The sequence below is a fragment of the Abramis brama genome, assembly GCF_963993115.1.
Source record: "Abramis brama genome assembly, chromosome: 13".
In the NCBI taxonomy this organism is placed as follows: Eukaryota; Metazoa; Chordata; class Actinopteri; order Cypriniformes; family Leuciscidae; genus Abramis; species Abramis brama.
The window spans coordinates 19434907-19445514 of NC_139975.1; the positions used below are offsets into that span (position 1 = coordinate 19434907).

At 36.2% G+C, this 10608-nt stretch overlaps 1 protein-coding gene across 1 annotated transcript; it reads right to left on the minus strand.

The window, feature by feature from the left end:
- Window positions 1-597: 597 nt before the first annotated feature.
- hprt1 (hypoxanthine phosphoribosyltransferase 1) lies at window positions 598-9953 on the minus strand. The gene is made up of 9 exons (XM_084132634.1): window positions 9741-9953; window positions 6330-6436; window positions 6043-6226; window positions 5743-5808; window positions 3314-3331; window positions 3132-3214; window positions 2545-2591; window positions 1825-1901; window positions 598-1535 (listed from the first exon to the last, which is right to left on the minus strand). Exons 1-9 carry the CDS (start codon window positions 9765-9767, stop codon window positions 1488-1490), a joined length of 657 nt encoding a protein of 218 aa, XP_083988760.1. The 5' UTR covers window positions 9768-9953; the 3' UTR covers window positions 598-1487.
- Between the last annotated feature and the right edge of the window lie 655 nt (window positions 9954-10608).

Consider the following 10608-nt stretch of genomic DNA (forward strand, 5'->3'; position numbering starts at 1 on the left):
GTGGTGTTATCCAGTATTACTGTTCTGCTTTAGTAAGACCTGTCAGCACTTACAGACTCCAAAGAGCCACAGCAGATCCTTGCTCAACATACCCATGCATTTATGTGATGGAAAAACACTGCATGTCTGTACTGTAGATGAACAATGCTGTTAAATAAAATAAATACATTTCCTTATGTGTACCTGGTTATTCACTTGTTATTTCAGAAAATATTTTAAGAGCAAGATTTATGTAGTCTCGATTTTGTGATCTGCTGTAATGTCTAATTTCTTAATCTAGTTTTCTTATAAACATTGCATCGTATACTATGAATACTGTTGGCTCTGTGACGAATTGCTTATGTTCCTCTGTGGAAAGATGCTTTGGATAAAAGCATCTGGTAAAGGCATAAATGTAAATGTTAAAATGGAGTTTTGACCAGAACAAAAGGGAAAGTAGGGAATAGGCCTGCGCTGGTATTAACCATAACACGATGGAACACCATTTTAATATTATTTTATGCTACTAGTTATTCCTAAAACAACAGTGTGCTACATTATAATGTGACCTGTTCAACAATGCTGGCAAGATAAGGAAAGTTAGGAGAACACTCAAAACTCTTTGAATAATTTATTCAGAAAGTTTAAGATTGACAGGTGGCTGAACAACCTTTCATCAGTTTCATTTCATTTTTACACTGTATTCATATGGTAGCATAACTGGTCATACAAATTTACCATCTAAGGCACCATAAGATTTTTTTCCACATTTCATTTTAATCCCATTATTATAATTAGGAAGCAAGACTAAAGTAAGTAGACAAATAAATATCTTGATAATATCTTGCAAAAAGAAACCATTACAAATAAATCAAGGAGGTGATATTTGGCTTTAAAATGTCAATAGATTTCAAATGTGATTGAAAAATTAGGTTGCCCTGATTCTAAAGTACATTCACATGTAAAAGCATTCATTTTATGCAGTCTCAATACTCACTGATTGTTTTGATCATTACAGTTTTACACAGCAAATAGTCTTTGGGAAACATGAATGTTCTCCTTTTGCCATCTGAGCAAATCAAATGCATGTTCATTATTGAATAGCAAATCAATATTCTGTTTAATCTATCTAGTCTTTAAACATAAACATCTACCTATAATAACTTGTACAAGTCATTATAATAAATTAAAGGAAATCCTTACACAAATGGTTGTTTAAAACCCCCATTGTAACTAAGAGCAGCAGTCTAAAGGACCTCTATTCTCAGAGACTGAACTGCAAGTGTTTGTGGTTGATAATGTGTGTGGGGCTGCCTGTGGAGGTATAAGCTAAAGTAAATGTAAGGTGCATTGACAGCACACACCTCACCAGAGACCCTGAGTGCAGGACCTGCTAACCTGCGGTGAGCTGCGCTACTAAAAAAATACAAAATGGATATAAAATGAAAACCATATTTAAAAAAAAATAACCAAATGATACACAGCTAAAGGGGGAAGTTCAGGGCTTCTCATGCTTTGTACTTCTCCTTTCCTGTTTCACTGATGACACAGATGTGCTGCAAGTCAAAATGAGAGAAGTAGTTAGCAGGAATTGCAGCACAAATCAAACAGATGTGTGTTATAATGGGCAACTATTTGCAATTTAAATTATAAAGATATTCAAAATGATTGCTAAACCGACTAAAAATGGTGTAGAAACAATTTTCAACTAGAAATTGCTAGTAAATTTCACAAATAATTACAAAGAAACGGCAAGTAACGCATTGAATTAAGCATGCAATTTTAATGTAAAGACTAAAATAGTATTTTCAATAATCTGTTTTTTAGATTTTTTAAGGTACTTACATTTAAATCCCTAAAGTACTCATTGTAGTCAAGTGCATATCCAACCACAAATTTGTCAGGGACCTCAAAACCTACAACTAGAGGATAAAGGGGGGAAAGAAACTGGAGGTTAATGAAAATGTTTGTTGAATTGGCAACTTGTACTTGTAATGCAGAAAAGTGTGCAACCTTGTGGTCAACAGACAGCATTGCACTATAATGGCCTTAAAGGGATAATTCACCCAAAAATAAAACATTCTGTCATCATTCACTCACCAAGTTGTTCCAAACCTGTATGAGTTTCTTTCCTCTGTTGAACACAAAAGAAGATATTTTGAAAAATGTTGGTAACCAAACAGTTGATGGGCCCATTGACTTCCATAGTATTTTTTTTCATACTATGGGAGTCAATGGTGGCCCACATTCTTCAAAATATCTTCTTTTGTGTTCAACAGAGGAAAGAAACTCGTACAGGTTTGGAACGACTTGAGGGTGAGTAAATGACAGAATTTTCATTTTTGGGTGAACTATCCCTTTAAAGGATCAATAGGAGGAATTTCAGTGGTCAAAATAATTGAGTTTTAGTCTTTTGAGGCTGTTTGTGCAACCCTAAGAAATAAACACCATGTATTCACATATAAACATGACTTGTGAGAAGTGAAATGAATCCAAACTATATCAAAGCCATTTAGAATTGCATGCCAAAAAAAGTCTGGAAAGCTTTTTCAGTAATCCACTCACAGTCTGGCCTGTAGCCAACACTCCTTGGTGTCCTCTTCACCAGCAAACTGCAAAGAAAACGAATGATGGAAATATGTTTAGTATATGAGACCGTAAAGCTTATAAACTCAAAAGTAGGTAGTAGTATCTATCATTTATTGGACTTGTGATCAATAATAGACAAGGGAGTTACTACACAGAGCTTAGCAACATTTACCTACAGCTAACAAAGACTGATTCAATAGATCTTATTCAGAGCAGCGCCATGACAGGTATGAAAGCGAGGCTGTGAAGGATAGACTTAACCGTGTTTTCAATGGCATCCGCTGTAAAAAGCTGTGTAAAGCTCCTGGACCACTTATAATTTTCCACAGCTCATGTTTTTGTCTACTGAAATGTCTTGGAAAGGTATTTTTTTTGCAGTGTTTCATCAGAAAAACAATCCAAAAACACATAATAGTACAACCCACTGAAGAGATGTATGACTATCCTTCACAGCCTCGCTTTCATTCCCATTAAAAATCAAAGATGGCGCTGCTGTGAATAAGATCCATACCTACAAGACAAACAATCGGAGACTCATCGCATTTTTATTCATTATTTTGTACCTGGCCACTTTGACCATTTTTGGATTAAACTGCTTGAGAAGTTCGAGCAGGGTCTTCATCGTCTTCCCAGTATCAATGATGTCCTGATGAACGGAGTAAAGATTACACAAACACTTTTAACATTTGCTGGATAATACAAGCTATTTAAATATATATGTTTAAAAAAAAAATTTCACAAATACCTCAACAATCAAGACGTTCTTTTGGTGTCAAAAAGAATGTCAAGAGAAAAGGAGAAAGAGTTTTAATTTTGATGTTCAAGACTGCAAAAACAATATTTCATCACCCACTGACTGTAACTCATGCATTTTTTTTTTGTTTATTGATCATACACCATCGGGTCGGTAAGAATTTATGTTTTTGAAAGAAGTGTCTTATGATCACCAAGGCTGCATTTCCTTCGTCAAAATACAGTAATATTGTGAAATATAATGACAATTTAAAATAACAAAATGCATATAAACATGTTTTAAAATGTCATTTCCAGCATCATTTCTCCAGTCTTCAGTGTCACATGATCCTTCAGAAATAATTAATGCTGATTAAGTGCTCAAGAAACATTTCTACGGAGCCCCTAAAGGGACGTGGTGGTGGAATTTTTTTTAGGATGGGAGATTTAAAAAAAAAAATCTTTTGCGTTCCCACACAAAACTTTTGCGTTCCCTCGCAAAGATATTTGCGTTCTCACGCAAAACCTGTTTTGAGCTCGGACAGACACTTCCTGTTTAATGTCCCGCTGGCAGTGTTTCGGAGCTCCTGCGTTAATGGAGCGTTTCATAGTGTTTGAACTTGGACTCAAATATAAAGAAATGCGGTCAGTGCTTATAAGGAGTTCAGTGAAGTTGGCAATATTCACATAGGCTATTCGAACATCCCTATTCTTGAGCTAAACGTTGTTAAAACACAAACAACACCTATTTACAATCACATTAACCTAGACAACGAGCTACAACCCAATTCTCATCAAGACAAGCTTTATAGGCTAATATTAATTTCTCTAACCAGACGAATGAGAGACAAGTCCAAATAAGGGGCCGTCTGTAAAGTGCAAATCTCAAAACCCTTCTGCACATTTTATAGCCTATTATTAAACATATTCAATAGCTTCACTGTGCTTCACTGTGACACACTGTAGGACTGTCAGTACAGTGTGTCACAGTGAAGCTATTGAATATGTTTAATAATATAAAATGTGCAGAATTGTCACCAAATTCAGTTCACACATCACTGCTCTCCTGCTGTTTATACTACATTACTTAGTTTGATAAAAAATGCAGAATTTTTATGATTATTTATTATGAAATAAAAGCAATAACTTCACCCTTTTTAGAAATAAATATTAAATAACTTAACACTGTGTGAAGTGTAGGCTTACATACAGTGTACAGTGTAATGCCATCAAATTCAGTAAGCAAATATAATGCAAAAGCTGCGTAGCCTACAGTACCAATATCATTTGTGTAAAGAATAGGCCTACTTATTTTTATGTGCAATTACTTCCCAAACTAACTGTTGCAACATTAGAGGTGTCATGTGTGAACTAAATTTGGCGTGTTACAGAGACGTTATTGAATATTTTTCATAATATAAAATGTGCAAAAGCAGTGTAGTATGACCAGTGGGTCACCATTGATGTGTAAACTGAATTGGGTGGCACTACAGTTTGTAACATTGAAGTTAATGACTATTTGACTGTGAGTTGATGCTGTAGTCGTTTTTGGGTTATATTGCATTTTGCAGACGGTCCCTCTCAGCCGCCTGCTCATAGAGATCAATTTAGCCTATATTATAAAGCTTGTTTTCATGAGAATCGGGTTGTAGCTCGTTGTCTAGGTTACTGTGATTGTAAATAGGTGTTATTTGTTTTTTAACAACGTTTAGCTCAAGAATAGGGAAGTTCGAATAGCCTATGTGAATATTGCCAACTTCACTGAACTCCTTGAGTTAAGCACTGACCGCATTTCTTTATATTTGAGTCCAAGTTCAAACACTATGAAACGATCCATTAACGTACGGAGCTCTGAAACACTGCCAGCGGGACATTAAACAGGAAGTGTCTGTCCGAGCTCAAAACAGGTTTTGCGAGGGAACGCAAAAGTTTTGCGTGGGAACGCAAATAACTTTGCGAGGGAACGCAAAAGTTTTGTGTGGGAATGCAAATAACTTTGCGAGGGAACGCAAAAGATAAAAAAAAAAAAAAAATCTCCCAACCTAAAAAAATTTCCACCAACCACGTCCCTTTAGGGGCTCCGTACATTTCTTATAATTATAAGTGTTGAAAACAGTTTTGCTGCTTAATGTTTTTGAGGAAACATCTTTTGTAATATTATAAATGTCACTTGATCAATTTAATGCATCCTTGCTGAATAAAGGTATTTATGTATTTTATGGTCAGTATCTGTGGCACGCTGCCGGTCACCACAGAAATTAATTTAGAAACGTAACAAATAAAACGTTGACAGTGATGTACTTCAATTTTAGTTTTTACAAACTGAGGTCAAAATGTTTTCCTGGTATAGAGAAACGTCACAGGATAAGATTTTAGACATTAACATCATAACGATTATCTTGAAATAGTGAGGATTATTTTTATTCACAGGAAGATGCTTGCCTTTCCTGTGAGCGTGGACAGATCATCGCCGCCAATCACTTTGATGTCACCTGTAGATTGGTCGTTCTGTAATATTTGACAAAGGGGAAAGCAGAGTTCAGTCAAGACATGTATGTGTTCTAGTTGCTCAAGACATGTATGTGTTCTAGTTGCTTAAGTAACATCAACACTCAACTTTGAAACAAGCGTGTATTGCAAAGGGTCAAATTTCATTCATGTTGTCAATAAACAAAAGAGAGCAAGTAACAGACAGGCCTGGTTGATCATTCAATAAGAAGGATGAATGATTATTAGCCGTACTTGGTAACTCTTGAGGCGGATGAAGTCCACTGTCATCGGAATGGAACGATCGCTGTTGCGATTGAGGGCTTTGATGTAATCTAGTAGGTCAGCAAAAAACTTGTAGCCCCCTTTGAGCACACACAGAGCAACGATATGGTGGCCACCCATGTCCTTCAAGATATCTCTGGCCAGACGTTCAGTTCTGCAATGTCAACAGTCTTCAGGTTGCATATTATTTGTAATTTGCAGGTTCATTAGGCAGGACTTCTTGGCTAAGAAGTAACTTTGTTTGATGTGCCTCGTACCTGTCCATGATGAGTCCATGTGGAATATACACTCGCTCCAGGTCAGAAGCATAATGTTTTGGTATACAGAAGAGGTCCAGGTCATAACCTTGCTCTTCATCACTGATCTAAAATACACAAATGACATCATTCCATCATATCATATACCCATTACCTGATAGGGCAAAGAACAGTGAGCGGTCTGTTTGACAGATAACCTTTTTATCTAGCAGACAGCAGGACAAACCTTAAATAGGTTAGTAGGTGAAAGGTGATCTTCAACATTATATCCCATTGCCTAGCTCTCCTGCTCTCAAGACATATGGCGATAACATGATGGCATTTGTCTGTAACATTTGAGATTATGTTCTCACCAGAGTGACTTTAAAAAAGCACATATATTATCTGAGTTTAAGCAGATACCCAAGTGACGTTCTTAGACTAAACGTAATAGTTAATACTAAACTTATTTTCATGTTCACTAACATACAAAAGCACATGTAAGTTTAACTCTAGTGTGTTGTTCAATTCTATATATTAACTTAAGAAATATGAACTTAAATATTAAGATATGTCACTGCAAGTTAAAACAGCTCAAACATGCATTTTAGTCTGATACTAGACTAAGCCTTGTCTGTGAAACCGGGGGCAGATTTTACTCATTATGTCAGAACTAGTATGCACAGAATCCCATTTCATACCGACAGACAAGCTAAGATCATACGTCAAATCTCCTATCCACTGCTTTCTGTGCATATGTTTATGTATAAGACGACAGCCTAAAATAATGCATTCATAAACACAATGAAGTCCCCTTCAAATTATACTATAATCATACTACATAGTATCTTTAAAATCTGTGATTCTGAACCTTTTTTACTCCAAGGCCCCCCTTCACCCAAGACAATATTGGAAGGCCCTCCTGTCTACGCTCTGGTACTTCTGTTGTAATAAAAATAAACAAACTTACTCAAAAAATATAATGTCTGTTTAATGTTGGTACATCTTTACTTTTTAGCATTTTAATTAAGACTATGTTAATATAACTAAAATTAAATTATTTTAAGACTTGCTGACTTGGCCCCCTTGTTGAGAATAACTGTTCTGAATGAAGAATGTAAATATAGTATTTAGAATCCAATTACTGAGAAAGTATAACCTGCCCTGCTGGTGGACCTGAGAAGAACCTTGACTGGAAATCTTTCAAAACAGCAGATGTATAATGTGTAAATAATTTTTTTTTTTTTATTATTATTTTTATTAAGGACATATAGGATAGGACATATCTAACTTTTCCTCACTGTGGAGGCAAAGTAGAAGCAGATAAATTCCAGGGAAGGAGTAGATTAGCCTGTTCTTTGTTTGTTTTTCTAATAAGCGTTATCACACTGTCCTTGAAGAAGGTTCAGACAAACAGTGTGCAACTGTCAGCAGAGGCTCCTCTGGGAGCTTCCCTGTCTCTGCTTACTGCTGGTGCCAGTACCTTGAGATTTAACCCCCAAAGCACAATTCACATCAATAGACATGGCTATGATAAGACATGGATTTTAAAGCCTAGTATGCAATGGCTGCAAGCATGTCACATGTCTTTCCTCAGCTCTATCAGAATATTGAGGCAATTTTCTCAATTAAGGAATGCTGCCTGGGGCAAGTAAATTGGCTAAATTTATTTCAGCCCTTCAGGTGACAGAATTCCCTGAGTATATTTATCTAACTTTTTGGGTACTGACTATCAAACAAATCATAAATATGGTCCACATGACTTGTGCACTATAGTACATTGTAAGCATTGTAAGCCTAATGGAGTAGAGACCTTTTGTGGCAATGTTTTCCATCTTACAATACTTTAGAAAAGTAGCCCTGAACGAAATTTGCCAGACTGGTCTGGTTCTTTTCAAATAAAGAAAATAATGACATAGACTTCGGTGTGTTCCTCACACAAATGCTTCAGAAGACCTGTAATAAAGAACAAGTCTTTTAAACGTTTTGGTGACGTTGCATACTTTTTTAGGCTTGACACCTTCACCTTCATTGTCATTGCATGGAAATAGCAGACCAGGACAGTCTTAAATTGACTGAAACGACAAGTGCGACGTCAAAACTGACCGAGATTACAAACAAAATCTGTGAACTGTCCCTTTAAGAATTTACCACACCTTTTGATTAATTAATAAAACTCAATCACAAATTACAAAGCACTGGATTGGTCTGTCTAAAATTATATCCTCAAGATAATATCTTAATTTAGGGCAGAGGAAGAGGATGATTAATTCCCCAGAGTCATTCCTATTGGCACACTACTGCACAAATCAGCACACTGCACACAAAACACCAAGGGCCGTATACAGGGGGTTATAATTGCAGAGGTTGCCACATTGAGTTTGCTAGGGGGTTTGAGGGGCAATTAGTAACAGTCTTTGTAACAGGACCAATAAGGTCTCATTAGTTAATGTTAGAACATTTTCATTCAACCAAGAACATTTTCAAATCAATATCAGGGGCATGGTTTAGTCCAGAAGTAAAAATGTTTACGTTAAACAAATGTTTAAAAATAAATAGTCTATTAAGACTTTAAGTAGTCTATTATTTAAGTATTTGGTGTTGTGATGAACACTGAGGCGAATACAAAACTGAATGGCTGTTTGAAATATTTTATGTTCAGGGAAATAAAGTAGCACAGCAGCTTTTTTTACGGACTACGTAGTTACAGGGGTAACGGCTGAATATCTGCTGTTTCATAAGTACCATCTATTGTCAGAGAGATGTGCGTTTTCATTCAGTCTCCTTGACTTCGTCAAGAATTTGTCTGCTCAGATGTGAAGGTCTGTTTTCTTGGCATAGTGCAATATACGCAGCATTTATTTCACAACCTTTCTTATACACATCGGAAAAATACTGAGGTCCGGACCTTAGTAGTTGGTATGGCCCTGCAAGCGTTACATTTATCAATTACAAACAAAATTCAAAACTAAAACTAATTGCGCGCTTTTCGACCTGAACGCGCAACACGTAACGTTAAATAACAGATTTCATCCAATTATCAAGGCATTTGATAAACACTGAAATCAAAATACAAACGAGCACATGCAACGTTTTATCGAGTGAAATTCCTGCTCGTTTAACTGGTCATACGTGCAGAAATGAACGGGCTGCGTGCATCCTCTATGGCTGCATCACATGTGCCATGCGTGAAACGCGTGCTTTCCTCCCAGGCCCCTAACGTTAGACCTCACGGAAATATTTAAAATCACTAACGTTAAATACTTTTTTATATGCAATCAGGATAATTTCTAGGAATAAAAGGGATATAGGAAGAAAATATAGTTTTATCGCCAAAACAGTTATGAATTATTTACTTGTGTAACGTTAGTGACTAATCCAGTGTTGAGCTACAGTGTAAATGATTGAAGACACTTGTGTACAGTGACTTACCACGATACAGGAGCTGGCAGACGCCATGTCCGTCCCGACTGAGTATCTGAATAGTAGTAAACGTCCTCGAATCCGATGAGAAATGCAGGCAGTTATTGTTGTCCTTCCTATTTTTCAATTTCGCCTTTAAAGGACTGAACGAACACAATTTCTATCTTCCGCACACTCTGGGTGTTTTAACATCAGAGGGGGAATAGAGCCTGTCGACCAATCAGCGTTCAGCAGTGAGAACGCAGAACACCTTAAAGTGACAGACCCATCAAATTATGTGTGTCAAAATGAATAACGTTACTGGATAATAAATTAATAAAATAAACATTAACATAGTTGCAAACATCCCACCCTGCAAAAACTGGGAAATGCCATCGCCCGGAAATGAGTTTTTGCAGGGTGGTATGTTTTACAACTATGTTTATGTTTATTTTATTAGTTTATTATCCAGGTATTGATATTACATTAATTTGCATAGGCCGCCTAACACGGGATCGTTCATTTAATATTATCAGTGAGCCGAAAGTGTAGTTAAGTGTGACGAAAAAAAAAGAGGCAAGTATAATTAATAGTAAACAGTAGGTATAGCGTAATTTCATGCAACTAACCATAATCCAAACCCTAATCCTAACACTGTATATTAAGTACATGTTAATTAACATTACTCAGTACTTGAAGGTAATAACACTGTAACAGGGATTTCTCAAAATAAAGTAAACAAAAAATCTATTAATGATTGTTCAATGGACTGTATGTTCTTTCTGAGCAGTAACAGTGGAAATGCTCAAGTTTAATAATGTAGCAAAGACTTGAAACTATGCATCACAGAAGACTCTCTCTCATACACATTGTGTTTTCCTGTGTTATGGGGACTTTC

Bases quoted from the DNA above. Each gene is read 5' to 3' on its own strand.
- hprt1 (XM_084132634.1), bottom strand. From the start codon at position 9,767: ATGGCGTCTGCCAGCTCCTGTATCGTG. The intron at 6,437-9,740 runs GTAAGTCACTGT...TGTGTATTTTAG, and splicing joins CTGCCAGCTCCTGTATCGTG to ATCAGTGATGAAGAGCAAGG. The intron at 1,902-2,544 runs GTGAGTGGATTA...TTTATCCTCTAG, and splicing joins TGTTGGCTACAGGCCAGACT to TTGTAGGTTTTGAGGTCCCT.